The sequence below is a fragment of the Protopterus annectens genome, chromosome 7.part0, assembly GCF_019279795.1.
Source record: "Protopterus annectens isolate FY-2018-M chromosome 7.part0, PAN1.0, whole genome shotgun sequence".
Taxonomy (NCBI): Eukaryota; Metazoa; Chordata; order Ceratodontiformes; family Protopteridae; genus Protopterus; species Protopterus annectens.
Genome location: NC_056739.1, coordinates 755,939,480 through 755,960,923, shown reverse-complemented (window position 1 = coordinate 755,960,923; position 21,444 = coordinate 755,939,480). Strand labels below are relative to the sequence as shown.

Genomic DNA, 21,444 nt, shown 5'->3' with positions numbered 1-21,444 from the left:
GCTAAGCCTCTAGTGGAATGTGCCTTTGGTTTTGAGCACAGCTGTTTGCCCCTAAGTTGATAGATTTTGGAAATGGTGGAAGATAGCCATCTAGATAAGGTCACTTTGGAAACAGGGAGGCCTTTCTTATTTTCAGCATAGGAAAGAAAGAGCTGATCAGACTTTCTGAATTGTTTTTTTCTGTCCAAATAGTATCTGAGTTGGCGGTGAACATCAAGATAATGTAATTTTTGTTCCGATCTGGAAGCATAGGATCACTGCAGCTAAAGTTCTTTTATTACACACAACAAGAAAACCATGATTAAATTAATTGCATGATTGTCATCAATTAATTAATACAAAATATTTAAAATACATACCCTAAAACTGTAATTTTTCAAAACATTAAAACTAAAAGTAATAAATGTATATGTAACTGAACTTTCAAAACCTAAAAATATAACTTAATACTTTACCTAACCTATTTAATTCATTAAAAATATGTTAAAATATACTGCTTGGTTTAGGTAACAATAAAACAACTAATAATACTGTAAACATGACTATTTTAATATTTAATGCTTTTAGATGATAGTTGAACCTTAGAAACTCAGCAATGACCAGATTCAGAACCATCAATACAGTTAAAAGTTGAAACAATGTGTACTTCAGTTGATCCTGTTTCTTCTAGCCCTAAGAATGTCCCCTAAACTTATCCCTTCATTAATGCCTGGATATTTGGTTGCATTAAGCCTTAGTTGCCAGGTTAATTCTTTGATCCCCAACATTGTTTCCCAGTCTCCTCCTCTCAAGTCTTGTTTTACATTGTCCACCACAAAAACTTTAATGCCATGTTTTTACAACTGAGAGAATGCTTGTAAGGTGCTTTTACGAGAGGGAATGTGAACCTGCTCTTTGTTAATAAGATATCTGATTGAATGTTTTGTTCAAATATTCCCTTCAAATTGATGTTCCTTTTCCTAGTAAAAGTTATATGTTCAGGAAATAACTTATTAAATTCATCTTGTGATGTAATCATAGACCATAAATTCATTTTGTATCATGTTGCACAGGCCCTATTCCCAACAGCGGTTTGAGATGACAATCATGCAATTAATTTAATCACATGAGCAGGGTTGGTTTGGTATAAATTCTGAATGAAGCAGCAACCTAATACACTTGAAAAAGCCTGTAAGAACAGGCGAAAGCGGCTGGTTTTACTGGTTACTTGGATGGTTTTCTTGTTGTGTGTAATAAAGAACTTTTGTTCCGATCTGTTGAAGTAATTGGGAAAAAATACAGGGAGATAATAGATTGGTTTAAATTTGTTTTTGAAGCAACCTTGGGCAAAAAGGATGGATTAGTTCTCAAGGATACTCTGTCCTTGTGGAAGACCAAATATGGGGGACGAACAGAAAGGGCATGAAGTTCTGACACTCTCCTAGCCGAGGTAATAGCGACAAGGAAGAGTATCTTCCATGAAAGAAACTTTAGTGAGCATGAAGTAGCTGGCTCAAAGGGAGGAAGAATTAAGGATGTCAGCACTAGATTTAGGTCCCATTGAGGAGGAGGACTCCTGACAGGAGGTTTGAGGAGAAAAACTCCTTTTAGAAAGGCTCTACAAAGCTTGTGGGACATAATGTTGTGATCTGCAAAACCGACATGAAAGTTCGAGATCGCAGCCAACTGAACTTTGACCGTGGAAGTTGAAGAACCCGAGTGAAAGATTTCCGCTAGAAAATCCAAAACTGCATGAACAGGGGCAGTAAAGGGATCTATGCTCCTTGATTCCGCCCAAAGGGAGAAGTGTTTCCACTTGCTAGTGTAAATCCTTCTAGTAGAGGATTTAAGGGAAGCCACTATGATATCCCTAACAGGGTTATAGATCATAGGAAGCCTGGCTAAGGAAGGAAGTGGAGCAACCAAGCTGTGAGGTTGAGAGAAAGAATGGACCGATGCAGCTGACCCGATTGGTGGATCAGAAGATCTGGCACTGGGTCCAGATGCCAGGGCTGCGCCAAAAGGTAACGATGGAGGAACGGAAACCAAATTTGTCGAGGCCAATACGGGGCAATGAGAATCATTTTGGCTCTCAAAACGGTAAGCTTTCTGGAGTACCTGTGGTATCAATGGAAAAGGAGGAAAGGCATAAAGAAGTCCCTAGGGCCAATCTTGGGTAAGAGCGTCTCTGGGGGGATGGCTCGGAAGTGGGAAGAGAGAGAAGAAGGCTGGGCATTTGCTGTTTTGTGGAGTAGCAAAAAGATCGCAACATGGGCGGCCCCACTTCTGAAAAATCTCCTCCACTATAGACTGTTTGAGAGACCACTCGTGAGGCATGAGTATAGCTCTGCTCAATCTGTCCGCTAAAATGTTGGTTTTCCCAGGGATATGCGTTGCTACCTGAAACCGATGAGAGGAGATCGTCCATTGCCAAAGTCTGAGAGCCTCTCGACACAAGGGGTAGGATTTGGTTCCGCCCTGCTTGTTGATGTACCACACTACGGACATGTTGTCCGTGTGAACTGCAATTGTTCCCAAGGGAAGAAAGTCGTTGAGGGCTTGCAACGTTAAAAGCACTGCTCTCATCTCTAGGACATTTATGTGCAGGTGGTATTCGAATGGTTGCCACTTCCCATGAACCATCCTGCCTTGATAATGACCCCCCCACCCGATCAGGGAGGCGTCCGTAGTGACTGTGGCTACCGGGGCCGGGGAAACAAAGGGTCTACCCTGATGAACCTGGGGAGAAGAAATCCACCAGGATAGGTGGTTTTTGCAAATTTGTGTCACCAGAATTTGGTGACGCATGGGAAGTTGTTGGTAGGACCATTGGGTGAACAACATCCATTGAAGGAGACGCATATAAAAGCGGGCCAAAGGAAGAAGAGTAATGGCAGCTGCCATGAGGCCCAATACTTTTAGGACCAGTCTGGCTTGCACCTTTTTGCTGGCAAGGATGATCCGCACATGGTTTTGGATATCTAGGATTCTCTGGCTTGTGAGGTTTGCTGACATCCGAACAGTGTCCAAATTTGCGCCTATAAAAGTAATAGACTGGCAGGGCAATAAGGAGGATTTTTCGTAGTTGATCGAAATTCCTAACTGAGTGCAGAGATTTAGGGTGTAATCCCTGGCTTGAAGAAGTTGATGCCTGGTGGTGGCTGAGAGGAGCCAGTCATCGAGATACGGAAACACCTGGAATCCTTGACGTCTCAGGTGAGCCGTGACCACTGCCATACATTTGGTGAACACTCTGGGGGCTGTAGTGAGACCAAAGGGCAGGGCTCTGAATTGAAAATGACTGGACCCCAGCCGAAAGCGGAGAAACCGTCTGGAGCATCTGTGGATTTTTATGTGATAGTACGCATCCTGAAGGTCTATTGAGCACATCCAGTTGTCTTTGCCCAGGAAGGGCAAAATCGATTGAAGTGTGACCATCCAAAATCCTGTCTTTTTCACAGACTTGTTGAGCCTGCTGAGGTCCAATATTGGTCTCCAATCTCCCGTCTTTTGGGAACCAAAAAGAACCTTGAGTAGATTCCGGGCTCTGGATGGTCTGTTGGAACTGGTTGAATGGCCCTTTTGTGTAGAAGCTTTGATACTTCTAATTTTGCGATTTCCCTTAGACCGGGTGGAATATCTGGAAGGGAATTTTTGTGAGAGAAGGGACTTTCTTCGAAAGGAATCTTGTAACCCTCGGATATGATCGACTGTACCCATTTGTCTTGTGAAAGGGAAAGCCAGGCTTCTGGGTACAGCGATAATCTTCCCCCGACTGCCTCCAAGGATGGACAGTCGGGCAACACCTCAGGGATGCTGGAAGGGCTTGTCAGAGAGGCTCTCTGCTTCCCTGGTTTTGCGGACCCCCTCTGCCTCTAGGGCGGCGTCTGTTATTATTACCCCCTCTACCCCTAAGGGTAAACTGACCACGTGTGTCCGGCGTGACTCCCTGAGATTTACGGAACCACATCTTTCCACCCTTCTGTCCTTTAGGGTAAGGCCTAGAAGGGGGGGAAAAATGGACTCCTACGGCAGAAAGAGTCTTGCCGTCTTGCTCACACCTGGTCAACGTATCCTTCACCTGAGGACCAAACAAAGTTGATCCATCGAAGGGAGAGTTTGTGAAGGACGTCTTAAAGGGATCTGCAAAATTACAGAGCCGCATCCAGGACTGACGTCTAAGAGCCACTCCTGTCCCTGCAGCTCTACTCGCTCCATCTGCTGCATACGAAATCAGCCGCATGGAGGAGTTGGTTATGGAGTTAAGAATTCCTAGCTGGGAAGCAATCTTGTCCTGAGCCCCTGCAGCTGTAGGATCCTGTACTACTTCACCTAATTCTTTAAGGATGTCCCTTTGAAGTCTGGTGAAGTGACATAAATAATTCAGCGAACGCATGGCAAAGGTTGCTGAGGAAAACATCCGCTTACCATACCTGTCCATGGTCCTAGAATCCTTGTTAGGAGGATGGACTGGTATGGAAGGATCTGCAAGTTCCTTCTTGGTGGCGGCCGCCACCACCATGGCATCAACAGGGACACCTTTTGTAAGAAATTATTTCTCGGAAGGGGCTGTAATAAATTTAGAAGGCCTCCTGGGAACTGGTTCTACGGAATCAGGAGATGCCCACGCCTTCCGAGCTATCACCTCCATGAGGGGGTCGAAAGGCGGAGACACCCAGGAGGTGGAGGGTCGAGATCCGAACGCCTCTAGTTATACCGACTCATCCTCGGAGGGATTTATGGAAGGCCAGTTTCCCCTCTGTTTTAGGAGTTCTAGGATGTCTGAAAAAGAGACATCCTCAGAAGGGGATCTAGGGGACCCCTCCGACTCATCTAAGTCAGTATCTGAAGTAGTAGACTCGGGGGAGTCTAGGTGCTTCCTCTTACAGGTCCTCTTACACAGAGGATCTCCTGACGGATCAGGAGAATCCTCGGAAGAGGGGGTTCTTCCCAGTGGGGAAACCTGAGGCGGTGGATTTCTCGGTCCGGGAGCAAGAGAGTGAGAAGAGACATCTACAGGCACCGTAGAGGGAGGAGCTAAGGGGATAGACTGCTGACTGAGCCCAGTGGCCAGCACACTCCTCATCACCTCGGCTCCCTCCCAGGGAGATCCGAGAGACCCCGCTCGAAGAAACAGGGACTCCCGGCCCACCGAAAGGGAAGGCTCGAGGCAGATGTCGGGCCGAGCTCACCAAGGCCGAAGCCCGAGGGAAGAGCAGGGTCGGACAAGGGTCCGATGCCACTCACCCCCTTGGAGCAGACCAGGGAAGCCCGACCACCGGATCCCTCCAAGGAAGGTCTCGAGGAGGAGATAAGAGTAGAAGCTGAGGGAGCAGAAAGGGGAGGTATCTGCCCCGCAGCCATAGCAGTGACTATTCCCATAGACTCCGGCTCCGAGCTCTGGGGGAGAGTCGAAGGAGGAACTTGAAGAGGGTGTGGACTAATAGTCATCTGTTGAGACAGACTATGAAGCATTTGGGCTAGTGCCTGTGATTTTAACAATCTGCTTACCACTCTCTCCAAATCATGGTCTGAGAGCCTGGAAGACCTAGATGATCGGCTCCGATGGCTCCACTCCGAAAGAAGAGGAGAGGCCGGAGCCGACAGTATCGGCTCCAAAGAGGGAGACCTGGACCGCTTCCTCGACGGAACCATCAGAGCCGAAGAACCCTCGGTTCCAGACGGAGCCGACAACTTCTCGGCTCCAAGTCTAGTCAAGGATGTATCGGCTCCGGCCGGAGCCGATACAGGCAAGGAAATAATGGTATTGGAGCCGGTCGGTGCCGATACCGAAGCCTTAGTCACATGGTGATCGGAGCCAGTCGGAGCCGACACCAATGTGGCAGTTAAAGTATCGGCACCGATAGCCATCGGTGCCGAAGATTTAGCCAAAATAGGATCGGCTCCAGCCGGAGCCGATCTCGACTCCAAAGGAGTCGGAGCCAAGGCCGGAGGCTTAGAAGCAGAAGCCTGGGCCTTGGAGGTCTTAGAGGGCTTGCCCGACGCAGACTTGGTAGGGGAGCCCTCTGGTTTGAGAAGTCCTCTCAAAATTAATTTATTTCTCCTTTCCTGCAGGACTCTCTGGCTGAAAGAGTGACAAATAGCACAGGAGTCCTGCAGGTGGAGAGGTCCCAGGCAGTAGATACAAGAAGTGTGACCGTCTGTCAGAGACATCTTCTGACAGCACGAGTCACACTTCTTGAAGCCTGAGACCCTCTGTTCTTTGGACATAGTGCTATCCACAAAACACACAACTCACACAGTCCCAGAATCAGAAATATTTAACTTAAAAGTGTAAAAAATAAACCCACACACACACCCTGACAGGAAGGGATGGGAGGGAATGAAGGCCCGACTAAATAAAAAGAACTAGGGAAATAGTAAAACTAGCTAAAGACCGTACAACTATCTAAAAGTGACAAAAAATCTAATAAATGAGAGAAAATTTAGGAATGGGGTGACTAAAATGTGTATAATAAAACACTTACCAAGAGCTGGTAAAAGGAGTACCTCATCAGCGAAGCGGCAAACGAGATCTGGGTATTTACCACCTTGCATCATGGGATATGGGGCTGCCTCGAGGTGGTAAAAGTGACTCTCGAGCTTAGCAAGTGCCGAGTCGGAGCCGAGGATCGGCTCCGAACCCATCCAGCAAGAATGAAGGCGAGATTGACAACCTAACATCAGCTATTAGCCTTGTTGAATATTGGGGAATGAACAACTGAAATAAAACTGTATCATGAAACCTTACTGTCAGTTTTATAATGTTGTAGATTTTAAGTGAAAATATTGAATATTTATGTTTGTTAAACAGATTGTTTAGGGACTTGCAAATTGAAATCTTCTAGTAATATGATCTGAGTTTGTTTGGATCAAGGAATGGGGCTGATGATCGTGTAATCATTTTCACAGGTATTTAAACTGTCTAATTTTGTATGTATTTATCTGATGAAATCCATCCAAATAAAAGAGCTTATCTGTGGTTATTGTGTGTGCATTTTACAGTTAAATATTACAGTTTGTACTGAACTTGTAACCGTTGGCTCGGCTTAATGTCTTCTGTGTTTCTGTTAAGAGGGAGGAGCTCAGGATTTGGATCCAAAGTCATGTAAATGTGGCCGAGTTGGATCCGATGATTGGATCCTAGACCCATTTGTGAAGAAGAATGAAAAGGACAACATCAGATGTGATGTGATCTTGGCCTAATCCAAACAAAGAATACTGTCACAAAAAGACAAAATTCTGGAAAAAATTGGAAGCGAAGACAACAGCATGAAGACGCTGTTGGAAAGATATCTGAGCAGCAGGAATAACTGTGGCCTGTGGCAAGTTCTGTTGCTTCAGACAAACTGAACTGCAGAATAATGTGTGTGGCTTGGGGGGGGGCTGCACAAGGAGGACATAAAGCAAAGGAAATCCATCAGAAGGCTATGTGGATGGAATTCAGAGTATGACAACAGACTATAGCAGCTGAGTCTCTTCTTACAACACATCAAAACAAACAAGGAGGCATGATATAAGTGCACAACATTATGTCAGGGAAATGGAAAAGGGATAATGAGAGGAAAAAGTAGCAGAGGCAACAGAACAGATGGGAAAAAGTAGCAGAGGCAACAGAACCTAGCTATAAACTGAATCATGGATCTGTGAAAGAACTTCTTCAAAAGGAGGCACCACCATAACAACTAGTGAGAAGGAATCTGTGAAAGAATTCAAAAAGGCACTGGTCAGGGGAAGAAAATGCAAAGGAAAAGGATGGGTTTGAGAGTGAACTATGTTAAATGTCCTGAAAGGGTACACTAGATGTGCTGTCTATCATGAAGCAAATATAAGGCAAGATAATCCAATGGTGCAAGCACACCATACATAAATACCTAGATGATTAAATTAATTTGGTTACCTTGAAACTAAGTAAAAATGAAAAGAAAGACTAACAAACCAAAAATAGCAGTAACAGCAATAATAAACTCACCTTGCACAAACAAAATGTTTAAGGTCTACATGTACTTTGTGAACGTGCTTCAATACACTAAGAAAAGCCGCATTAAAAGTGAAAAATAATTTATTTTACATTACAAGTCCCCTTCAAAAAAAAAAAAAAGTGTGTCCACCAAAAAACGTAAGGGTAAGGACAGCTTGGAAGTGTGACAGGGCTGCATCTGAAGATACGTCTGTTATTTGCTCCAGCTACTGAAGAAATGGATGATGTTGTTTCCTCAATATTGCATTCTGGGACATTTAAAAGCCACAATTTTTTTTTTCGGGGTACAACGAGAAGCATATTTCACCCTGCTCGAGCTGAGAAGAATGGAAGCCCACGAATGAAGTTGTCTAGTTTAGTACGAAACAGTTCGCTCTGAATGGGTTCATTCTGAGCACAGAGGGGATTTTTCACAACATATTCTACATAAATCTGCAAGAAAGAAAAAAGACCAGTTAGGGAAGAAATGCAAGTGGTAAGTTAATTAAGTTAGACTTATCTTTAATGCAAGTTAGCATTTAAAGAAATATGCTCCCATTTAATTAATTTGCTTTACAGATGCTTAGGAATCCTGGTTAACCTTCTCCACAGAAACTGTGCATTCTGAACTGTTTTTCAGAAAACAACTTTCACATACCATGAACTATAACAGTCACATAAAGAGTATAAATACAAACTGTTTAGCAAGCACACATTGTCAAAATGTTATTTTACTAGTGTTGATATCTCAGCTCATAATTAGGATTTTGCAACCAGCAACAACTGCACTTTTTTGAGCATTTCTGTATACTTCTGAAAAAACTGAATGTCTCAGCAATCATACCAGCTATTCATACAATTTGCAGGACCTCGACAGTCAGCTTCAAAATGCAATCCCATTCAACACTTCTTCCATGCTTGCTGATATACTGACAAGCATGAAAAACATTGCATCTCTCATAATTTAATACATAAACAAACTGCTGTATTTCTTTAGTTGTAAAATTGCCCACAACGCTGTAACATTTCGTTTGATCCATATTTAATGGGGTGCAATCTAATCATGGTAATACAATATTTCATAAGGCATTACTATGAGCAAATTACATTTTGGGCCGGATTCACAAAGGCTTGCATGGAGTCTAAGAGTAGAGTAAGACTCCATGCAGCCAACATGTCCGCCGAGCGATCCAGGAACAGTTGGGCAGGGGCGTGCAACAGACCTCCTAAAACGACTCTTACACGGACAGGGCTAGGTTATGCAAATTACCTCATTTGCTGCCAAAAGCTATGCAAATGAGGTAAATTTGCAATCCAGGAAACCCTAACCTGTCCGAGTAAGAGTAGTGTTATTTGCAGAAATGTACTCCGTTGACAACTGAGTACGTTCTGCAAACAGCAAAATGGAGCTGTGACAGCTCCAAATAAAGGCTGCATCCAGTTGAGGAAGCATGCCAATGGCCAAATATACGGCCATTGGCAATGTTCCCAGATGCAAAATTAAAAAAAAAAATTTTTTTACCACGCTCTCCGAAGTTTAAGAGTAGCACAGCGCCACGCAAACGTGCTGTGCTATAAAAAACAGAAAACCAAAAATTAATAGCCACAAATAGGGATTTTATAGAAAATCATAATTTTCAATGCAAGTGAATGGCAGGCTGAAGACAACATGGCTACAGAGTAGAGGTTGCCAAGGGGGGAAGCTCAGTCTAAGAGATGTAACCAAGCATTAGTAGGCAATCCTATGCAAATGAGGGTAAGGATAGTGAATCCCAAGTTTACATAGCAATTGAGCACAGTCAGTGGAGTGTATGAGTACGATATAGGGAGTAACAGAGTAGTAGATAGGTGACATCAAGAGGGGGGTATGTATGAAAGAATGTAAGCTCACTGGAGCAGAGTGGCATGTGTTTGCTGTCAGTTACTCATCACTGGAAGAGGTGTGTCAACAGGTATCCTAGCTAAAGGCAAGTAATAGAAGGTGTATGCCGTGGATAACACTAAAGTTTCTTGTTGAAATGCCTGCAATGTGTTTGCACGCTGGTGCGTGCCTGTATATCAGAGTAAGATTGTGTGCGCCCGTGTGTGCGCGTTTAAGCCGGAGTAAGTATGTGTAAATTTGTTGAAATTTGTGTAAGCGCGTTTAAGCAGGAAATAGCAAGTGTTAGGCCATGTAAGCATGTGTGCGCGCGTGTGAGCTGCTGTGTTTGAGTTTACTCGGCGCTGCCCCCCTGTAGAAACAGAAAGGGAAAAGGAAGCACAACAAATAGTAGGAAGTTAACCAGGGAGAACTAGCAGAGCTAGCAGGTGAAAACAATCAGAATCAGGCAATTACACAGGCAGTACACTAGCCCAGCCCAGCCCAGCACTTAAAACTCTGCAAACAACTTTCCATCATGTTTTCCTCAGAGACACTGCAACACTGCAGTAAACTAAGAGAAGTGAAAACTTAAAAAGCTTTACTGAGACAAAGAAATGTTAGGGTCTGCCATTGCTGTTATAAGGCGACATATGCAACATGCTGAGGGTAGTGACAATGAGAATGCTGCTGAGCAACCCCCAGTGAGGAGACTGAGAAGAGTGTACGGGCCCAGGGTAACCTACCAGGGGCTACGTGTGCTGGAGATAGTGGAGCGCTATAGAGTTGACAGAGACCTCATGCAGCAAATTGTTGAGTTGTGCAGGCCACGCCTCACACACAGAACCAACAGAGGGGAACCCATCCCAGTGGAAACCAAGGTATGTGTTGACCTAAGAATACTAGCAACAGGTACCTCCCAGAGACCAACTGGTGATATGATGGGGATATCACAGGCATCAGCATCCAGGGTACTGCACCAGCTCCTGAATGCCATGTCAGTACATGTCGGTGATCATGTATATTTCCCCAATTCCCATGAGGTATATGCCAGCAATATGCGTCTTTTCCAGCAAATAGCGGAATACCCTGAGGTAGTGGGTGCAATAGACTGCACGCACATACGCATCAAAGCACCAGCCAGTCAGCGGGGTAGGGCCTACATTAACTGCAAGGGCTTTGCCTCCATCAACTGCCAGGTCATGTGTGATGCCCAGGGCATAATACTGAATGTGTGTGCTGGCTGCCCTGGAAGCTACCATGATTCCCATATCTGGCATCTGACACAGCCGTACCAGACATTTGCCAATGGGGACATCCCTCATGGTCAGCTAGTGGGGGATGCTGGATATGCACTGGAGCCGTGGCTGATGACACCCATCAAAAATGCACACACACCTGAACAGGAACGCCATAATGAGGCACACGCACAAACACAAAATGTAATCGAGCATATGTTTGGGCTGCTCAAGTCACGGTTCCGGTGCCTGGACACATCTGATGGAGCCTTGCAGTACTCACCAACTACATGTACCCAAATTGTCAAGATATGTGCTATGCTACATAATATGATCCTGCGAAAACAGCTGCAGCAGGAGCAGCATAGGCCCAGGCCAAATAGCCCCCCACCATTGCCAAGGCCATCACAGGCAGAGCATGACTCCGAGGAGGAACAACCTGAGCCTGCCCCAGTAGGCAGAAGGAGGCATGCCCAGTATGCTTTGGCCTTGGCAAAGAGGCAACGCATAGCACATACACTGGCTCATATATTAAAAGGGATGCCTAACTTGACACTACCTGTTTTCAAACATGTATAGGGAGTGTACTATGTGCATCCGACATAGGCAGCCCTGCAGCACCACCTGAGGCATGATTGCCATGTTTTAAGCAATATAAAGCAGTGCTAAACAGCTGTTACCACTATTTAGTATATGTAAACACAATTGCACACACTAACTAGCACAACTTTGGGCAATGTTGAGCAATATTGGGCAACGTTCAGCAATGTTGGTTAATGTTGAGTAATGTTGGGCAAGTTTGGTCAAAGTTGGGCATAGTTGAGCAAAAGCAGGTAAACATGCTCATATTTGCTTTACTGGTCCTTAAGCAGTCTGGTCTGCCCAGTATGAAACTATAAAGCAGTGACAGGCCTCGAACCCAGGATACTGTGCACTATAGTCACAGTACTGAACCACTAAACCATGACAGTATTTCACTGGTCAGCCTGTATGAAGAAATGTTGATAAGTCTATGCAAAGTGTCTCATGGAAACCCTGCAGGCACAGCATAATCCCTGTCGAGTTATGACACAAAGGTGAGCCCTGCAGTAAAAATATAACTTGATTTTCAACACACATATAGTACAAATATTAATATTGGGCATGTTCACACACGTTAACAAATGTAGTGGACTTCAGACAGCAACATACTGAAAGGCCAAACTGGGCATGCTCACACACTTAGGCCATGTCTGCGTACAGCAGTGGGCCACACATATCTGGCAGTTGCATGTGTTAACCCAGGAACTTCTCACTATTCAACAATCCTGCCTTGTGCACACAGTTATATGACAACAGACACATATATAATATATTGGAACCCTGTCATAATCAAATATGCACTACAGATACTTAGGTTGTTCATAGAAAGTGGGAAAGCAAAGAATATAAAAAACCTGCAATCAGTATCATCAATAAACAATGTGCACTCCAAACATTATCATAGGTTCATAGGTTGATAGTAGGCTATCTGCCCGAGGACATTTATAAGCCTAGCCAGACTGTGTTTGGCTTTCGCCACCCTTTTAGATTAGTAGACTGTGCCTTTGAATAGCAGGTCACACAAGATAGCCCTTTTATGGTTAGTTGATTGTGCCTCTGTCTAGCAGGGACCCAGAAGAGATCCCAGGGGTAAACTTACGATCTCCCATCCACTCGTCAAGATTTCTCTTGAAGAGGGTCAGTGAGGGGCTCTGCCTAACTTGGACTGGGATTTCGTTCCCGAGTGAGGGGAGCCTCTGGGATATGAATCTGTCCCTCCAGCATGTCCAATTTATTTCTGTGCTGAGGTTTAAGTCCTTGGAGTGTGTAGCTCTAAAGGATTTGGATATCCTGAGGTGGAGCATGACCATTAATTCTGGGTTGGACATAGCTTTATACGTCAGGCACAGATCGCATCTGAGTAGGCGGTAAGCAAATGAGTAGAGCTGGAGTTTCTTTAGCCGAACTGCATAGGGCATCTGTTTGAGTCCCTTGATCCACTTGGTGAGGTACTTCTGGGGTCATTACAGTTGCTGCAGGTGTCGGGTAAGGTACATTGTATACAAGTATTGGCCTGATGACCTCTCGATCTAGATGTGAAACCTTTTGGGATAAGGTGGGCTATATAGAAGGTCTTTCTAACCACTTTGGCAATGTGATTGTCAAAGGAGAGATTACTATCTACTTGGGTCCCCAAATCCCTAATTACTACTTCCGTACGTAATGGATTACCACCTATGTGGTAATTTGTGGGCACTTTGTTTTTCCTAAAGGGGATGGCTATGCATTTTATGGCATTCAGTTTTAGGCCATGGCTCTGGCACCAGTTATCCATCTCTGTGAGACCCTTTTGGAGGATGCTTGTGTCAGCAGGAGAGTTGATTATGGCACCCGGTTTGCAGTCATCTGCGAACTTGTCAGCCATAGTCCTCCCATGTTAGCCTGTACCTCAGAGAAATATATACTGAACAAGAGAGGTCTCAGGACTGAGCCTTGTGGGACGCCACTTGTAACTGGTGTAGAGTCTGACATGGCACCTGCAATTCCGACCATGTGGGTGCTATCTCTGATCCAGTTTGCAATCCATCTTGTGACATATATGTTGATAACAAAGCTGGTGAGCTTATTTATGATGCCCGAGTGGGGTATTGTGTCAAAGGCTTTTGTGAGGTCCAAGTAGGCTGTGTGGACTACCTTCCCTACGTCTATGGCCCTGGTAACTGTTTCAAAGAAGTAGACCAGGTTCAAGAGGCAAGATCTGCCCTTAAAGCCAAATTGGGTAGGATCCAGTGTCTGGAGGTTCCTGATGTCTTTGTTTATGAGTTCCATGATGATACGCTCCATAACTTTGCAGACCAGGCTAGTTAGGCTTATAGGGAGATAGTGTCCAGGGTCCATTGTGGCACCACCTTTGTGGAGCGGGACCACTGTTGCTGTACGCCATTCCTTGGGTACATATCCTGTAGTAAGTCTGATATTGAACAGTGACTTTATGTGAGGGTTAAGTTCTTCATGAAGCTCGTGTAAGACGCAGCCCGGGACACCGTCCGGTCCCATTGATGCTGTGTTATTGCTTTGGAGAGGGCAGCTCTCACCTGTTCATCTGTGATGTCAGGGAGGCTACACTCTGTTGGGATGGACATCTGCTCTTTTGGAGGGATGGGGGGGAGAAATTTGCACTGAACCTGTCTGCCAGGATGTTGGCAATGTCTGTGGGTTCAGTGTATTTTTTGTCATTATGCACTAACTCAGAGCATATCTGGGAGTTGCCACCCAGGTTCCTGACATAACTAAAGAAGGCCTTGTAATTATCTTTAGTGTCTTGTGCAATTTTTCTTTCGAAACTGGCCTTAGATGATTTTATGAGTGATCGTAGCTTCTTGCTAGTACTGATCAGAGATGCCTTCCCTTTTTGGGATTTTGCTCTATCATGTACTAGCCTCCTCCTTTTGTTGTATAGCTTATTTAGGGCCGGGGTCCACCAGGCAGGTCCCCTGCCTTTGGAGGAGTGAGTCTTGGTTTCATTTGGGATAGCATGATCCATGCATTCCTGTAGGTGTCAATAGAATGCGTCTGTAAAGGATTCTGCGGTTTGAGCCGTATTTTCCACTGGCCCGGGGGCATTGAAGGATACCACCTTGGTTTTGAGAAGTGTGACGTTTGCTTTTGAGAAGTTCTTCACCGAGATTACCTTGGCTGGGGGAGGGGATGGGATATGGATGTCCAGTGAGATAAATGTATGATCTGACCTTACCAATAAGGGGTATACCTCTGGTGTGGAACATAGAGTCCCCAATGTTGGTGATGACCAGGTCCAATATGTTTTCCCCTCTTGTGGGGGTGGTGACCAGTTGTTCCATAGCATTTGAATTTATAAATTCTAGGAACTGTTGGGCGAGGGTGTTGGGGCCTGAGTAGTATTCCCAGTCAATGTTTGGGTAGTTGAAGTCACCCAATATAATGGTGTTTGGAGAGACCTTCATATTCTCCAGTGTTCTCAGGAAAGCCGAGTGGGGTCCCTGAATTTGGGAGGGTGGTCTGTAGCAGGCTACAAACTGAAAGGCAGTTTTGCCCACTGTTAGTTGCATATGGATGGTCTCCGATGCTTCGTACAGTGCTACTAACATGGAGGTGTGTGTATCTTTGATGTATATGGATACTCCCCCCTCCTTTTGTGGTTCGGTCCGGGTTTTGTGGCCGAAAAGCATGGTATGAAGTATAACCTGGTAGTGCTGGGGTGATTTTGGGAGCCTTGAACCAGGTTTCTGTTACTGCACAAGAGGCTTGAGTGCGTGCATTTTGAGGATGCAAAAAACTTAACAAGGAGAAATTAATAGTAGGCACTAAACAGCCTATAATTGCAAAGTACCTTGCTAAGGAAACAGCTCCTATACTTTACAAAGAAAAAAAAAAAAGCCCCAAACCAGGCATTTCCAAGGGTCAGCTTCCGGTGATTTCTCCTGTCCACCTGGTAAATCTGGGCATACTGGGGCAATGCAGCAATTGCCTCATGTACACAGACAACCCTCTCCTCCTACCACCCAACACTACAACCTGTGAGAGATGCACTTACATAGCCAAAATGGAAGCAAAGCTCTCTCCACCCAAGATTGTGCTAAACAGTCAAGAGGAGAAGGTTAACACCCACACTACACCTCAAGCAACACATAGCCCTTCTAAACCCGCACCACCAACACCCACATATAGCAACACTAAATCCACATATGCAGAGGCCCATAACTGTAACCTGCCCAAGCAACAAAGACTTCTGAAGCTGAAACGCAAACACCAATCACAACCAATGTGTCACATAGTTCACAACACCAGTGTGCCACCCAGCAACAGCCCCTAAGGCAAGACAATGTACCTAACACTTTAGTCATAGGTGACTCTATAGTCCGGCGCACTGATGTCCCTCTCAACTGGTTGAATAAGGAGAAAATTACAGTCAGCTGCCTGTCGGGTGCCAGGATCTGCCACATAACGCATGCACTCAAGTCACTCCACAACAAGTACAAATATGACTCTGTCATTGTCCATGTTGGAGTGAATGACTTGAGACGTACCTCCCTGGACTACATGAAAAGAGACATGGAAGAGCTCTCGGATCATGTGGCCCAGGCAGGTATGACCCTAGCCCTGAGTAGCATCCTGCCTTCGCCCAGAATGGTACCACAATATAAGGATAAAATGATTGACTTCAACAATTGGCTAAGCTTATGGTGTCATTCAAAGGGGATCCAGTATCTGTCTGCCTGGGATGACATAATTGACAGACCACGATGCTTTGCCAGAGATGGTCTGCACCTGTCGCCCCTGGGATTCAGGTTACTGGCTAAGGCTCTTGCCACCCCTATAGTGCCTTTTTTAGGCAAACTTCAAAGGACAAAACCACCACCGTAACAGGTACAAGCATGCAAAATCTGAAGGTAATGCTACTCAATGCTAGAAGTCTAAACCTCAAAATGCACTCTCTCGAGGCACTCCTAAAAATGGAGAACATCGATATCTGTGCAGTAACTGAGACCTGGTTCAAGGCTCCAGAGAGCACCCCTGCAATACCAGGCTACAACTCTTACCACACTTTTCGGCCACCAAACCAGGACCAAAACACTAAAGGTGGAGGAGTGTCAATATTCACCAAGGATATTCACACCACCAGGCTAGTTGGCCAACACAATGTGTCTGAAATTCTCCAAGTGCAACTAACACTAGGTAAGACTGCAATCCAAATTGTGGCTTGCTACAGATCCCCCACCATACCCCAAGATTCTCACTACACCTTTCTAAACATACTGGAAAATATTAAGATAGAACCAAACACCCTAATACTGGGTGATTTTAACTACCCTGCCATTAACTGGGAAAACTACTTATGTCCCAACACCTTTGCGCAACGGTTCTTGGAATTCATAAATTCCAACGCCCTGGATCAACTAATCCATAGTCCCACCAGGGGCTCCAATATCCTAGACCTGGTCATTACTAACATTGGAAATCAATGCTCCATACATATGGTCACCCCCTCGTTAGTCAGGTCTGACCATAAGCTAATCACCCTTAACATCCACATCCCACCCCCACCCCCCAGTAAAGAAACCACCATAAAAACTTCTCCAAAGCCAACTTCAGGCTACTCAAGTCCGAAGTGACAAACTTCATGACACCCATGCAGACGGGAACTGAAAGTTCAACTGCTGAATCCTACACTAAGGCACTGTACGAGCACATCCACTCATGCATGAATCGTGCCATCCCAAATTGAACCAAAATGCTCTCATCCAAAAAAAGGAAGCCAATCTGGTGGTCCCCTGCCATAAACAAACTTTACAACAAAAGGAAGAAACTTTTGCAGAAAAGAGGAAAATCCCAGGATGCAAAAAACTCCCTTACTAGCCTCAGTAAGAAACTGAGATGACTCAAAATCCTCCAAAGCTAGTTACGAAAATAAAATTGCCAAAGATTCCAAAGACAACCACAAAGCATTCTATAACTATGTCAAGAATCTAAATGGCAATGCTCAGAGCTGCTCTGAGCTAAAACAGAATGGCATTAAATATACTGATCCGAAGGATATTGCCAATATCCTGGCAGATCGATTCAGTGCCAACTTCACCCCCCTCTCACCCCCTAAATGGCCCATCTCAATACCAGACGATTGCCAAATTCCAGTAATAATGGCCACACAGGTACAAAACGCACTCTCTAAAGCCAAGAATACAGCATCCATGGGACCAGATGACATCCCGGGCTGTGTACTACATGAACTACAATATGAACTGGCACCTCACCTAAGTGTCATGTTTAATCATAGCCTCACCTCAGGTTTCATGCCCACTGAGTGGCGCAGAGCTACAGTTATCCCAATCCACAAGGGGGGATCCACCGTGGATCCCGGAAACTACCGTCCCATCAGTCTGACAAGCCTTATCTGCAAGGCCATGGAGCGTATTATCATGGAACTTATAAACAAAGATATTGGCAACCTTCAAACACTGGACCCCACCCAGTTTGGGTTTGTGAATGGCCGATCTTGTCTCCTGAACCTGACTGACTTCTTTGAATCAGTCTCCAGAGCCATGGACAAGGGTAAGGTGGTCCACACAGCCTATCTAGACCTTGCCAAGGCCTTTGACACCATCCCCCACTCTGGAATCATAGATAAACTTACTAAGTTGGGCATTAATCCCTATGTCACCCAATGGGTTGCTAAATGGCTTACTGATAGAACCCACACTGTAAAAGTAGCCGACTCCAAATCCAGCTCCAGACAAGTGACAAGTGGAGTACCTCAGGGTTCAGTCCTGGGACCGCTCTTGTTTGGCATCTACTTCTCTGAAGTACAGGTCAACACTAAGGGACTCTGGCTTACAAAGTTTGCAGATGACTACAAACTGGGAGCCATTATTGAATCCCCAAATGATGTGGATACTCTACAAAAGGGCCTTACAGAAACAGATGCTTGGTGCCAGAGCCATGGGCTCAAGCTCAATGCCAAGAAATGTACTGTTATCCCCTTTGGGAAAAAACATGTATCCATGAATTACCATATAGGTGGCAGTACACTAAACACAGAAAGTGTGATAAGAGACTTAGGGACACAGGTGGACAGTGGTCTCACCTTCGATAACCACATCGCCACAACAGTCAGGAAATCCTTCTATGTGGCACACCTCATCACGAAGGGCTTTTAATCCAGAAAAAAGGAGGTCATTGTCCCACTGTACTCATCCCTCATTAGACCCATTATAGAATACAACGTCCCATTTGGTATGTACCTCTCAAGACATCTGCAACAACTGGAAAGGCCTCAGAAATACCTCACTAAAAGAATCACAGGCCTAAAGCAGATGCCCACGCTGACCGCCTTAAAAACTCCAGCTATACTGTGTTGCATATCGCCTACTCAGAGGTGATCTCTGCTTAACATACAAGGCCATGTCAAACCCAGAGCTGTTGGACATGCTACACTTAAAGAAATCCCAATCCCTCAGAGCTACACGCTCCAGGGATCTAAACCTTGTCATCACAATAAACAAAACATGCTGGAGGGATAGGTTCCTGACCCAGAGACTCCCCAGACTCTGGAATAGATTGCCCATACATGTCAAGCAGAGTGCCTCTTTGGACCTCTTCAAGAGGAACCTTGACGATTGGATGGGAGAAAGGAAATTCACCCCAGGGATCACGTCAGTCGCCCTGCTAGACAGGGGTCCAGGAAAGTAAATAGTGTGGGAAGAAATAGCCAGGGAATTGTTATGGCTAGGCTTGTATAGGCCCCTAGGGCTGATAGCCTAGTACCAACCTATGAACCTTAGTTTCTTTTATCTTGTATTGTCTATGGAGGTGGGTTTGTCTTTTGAGCCTTGCCTAAAAAAGGCACTATGGGGGAGGCAAGAGCCTTAGCCAGTATTCGCAAGCCCAGGGATGACTGGTGCAAGCCGTCCCTAGTGAAGCAACATGGCTTGTCGAGCATGTCATCCCAGGCTGACAAACACTGGATCCCCTTTGAATGACACCAATACGTTAGCCAACTGTTAAAATTGATCATTTTGTCTTTATACTGTGGCATCATTCTTGGTGAGGGTAAGATGCTACACAAGGTCAGGGTCATACCGGCCTGGGCTACATAATCAGAGAGCTCCTTTATGTCTCTTTTCATGCAGTCCAGGGGGGAACATCTCAGATCATTCAAACCAGCATGAACAATGATGGAGTCATATTTGTACTTGCTTTGGAGTGACCTGAGTGCATGTGTTATGTGGCGGATCCTGACACCTGACAGACGCTTACAGTGACCTTCTCCTTGTTCAGCCTGGTGAGTGGGACGTCAGTGTGTCTGACAATAAAGTAACTTATTACAAGTGTATTAGGTGTGTTGTTTAGCCTTAAGGGCAGTGACTGTGTGGCACACTGACTTTGTGAACTATGTGATATGTGGGTATTGTTGTGGGGTAGCAGCTGTTTGGGGGTCTGCTTTGGAGGTCTCTGCTGCTTAGGCAGATTTTCATTTAGAGCCTCCGAGTATGTTTTTGTGTGTTTATGTGTTTGGTTTGCTGTTGCTATAGGTCTATGTGAGACTGGATTTGTGGTGTGTGTGGTTACCTTCTCCACCTTATAGAATGTGCCTGCCAGTCATGGGTCGAGAGATCTCAGCCTCCAGTTTGTCTACATAGTTGCATCTCAAATATATTATGAAGAAACAAAACGAGTAAGGACCACCACAAAAAACAAAGAAGTTTTATTACATGTGCAAAGGAGGAGCGCTTTCACATACTGCCAAGGTACGCTTCATCAGATCTCAAAAACATTCTCAACCTCACTTTTTATAGGACAACCAATCTTAAAAAATCCTGCAACCACCTTGAACATAATCATCTAATTAAACAATCATTCAATCAGTTCAGAACCATGCTAAAAACTAAGAATTCCTATATATCTTATAAATCAGTGCTCTTAAAATGTAGCATTGAGCTACTGAACTAGGACAGTTAAAAACACTTTGAAATAATAATATTAGAACAATAACAATGAAACAATTGCAACTACAACTACTAAAAATTACATGAATTACATGAATATATATATCAATATATGTGTGTCAGGATATCTGACTTAAAATATAAAAAATATACTGAATAACTAACATATGTAATGAACAATGTATGTACAATAACATATGAAAACACATGGAAATACATGAAATGTATATAAAGATGGATGAATTAAACATATATTTCCATATATATTTGAGGTATGAATACTATAACAGCATAATGTAAAAATATCCAAATATATTCATAAACTCAAAATAATTTCTACTAATAAATCAATATTTATTGACTAATAATAATAATAATATTGATCATGGGCATTTAGATACTAGGCAACCTCAGTGATATTTTAGGACTTTTGGTACCTTTCCATGTGGTAAATGTAATGTGTGGAATGATTAATGACACTCCGGTGTTTTTACATCCCACAATGGAATATGAGCTTAAACCTAGGTTTTTTGCTTCTTGTGATAATGTTAATCTTATATATTTAGCTACTTGCGATCAGTGTCAGGCCTTTTATGTAGGCATGATAACAAGGAGGCTTAAAGATAGGATCTATAATCATGTATATGATATCAGGAAGTTGAACCAACAAAATGCTTTGGCTAAACACATAATGGCTTATGAAGGCCATAGGTTTAAATTCAGGGTGTTACAGTTAGTGACCCCTAATAAGAGAGGGGGACATAATATGAACCATCTGGAGACTATAGAACTCCAATGGATTTTTAAGTTACGAGCACATCAGGATCCAGGGCTCAATCAGTTTATAGCCATTAAACCTATTCTTGAAGCACATAGACTTAGATAAAATAATAAAACTTTTATGGG

General features: G+C 44.4%; 1 protein-coding gene across 1 annotated transcript in view; it reads right to left on the bottom strand.

Annotated features, from left to right (window-relative positions):
* Window positions 1–8,023: 8,023 nt before the first annotated feature.
* The window catches only part of TRAPPC1 (trafficking protein particle complex subunit 1), a 212,248-nt gene continuing 198,827 nt past the window's right edge, over window positions 8,024–21,444 (bottom strand). Inside the window, exon 5 of the mRNA XM_044077287.1 lies at window positions 8,024–8,392. Within this exon, the coding sequence (XP_043933222.1) occupies window positions 8,264–8,392 (129 nt within the window). The 3' untranslated portion in view covers window positions 8,024–8,263. The remainder of the gene's footprint in view (window positions 8,393–21,444) is intronic.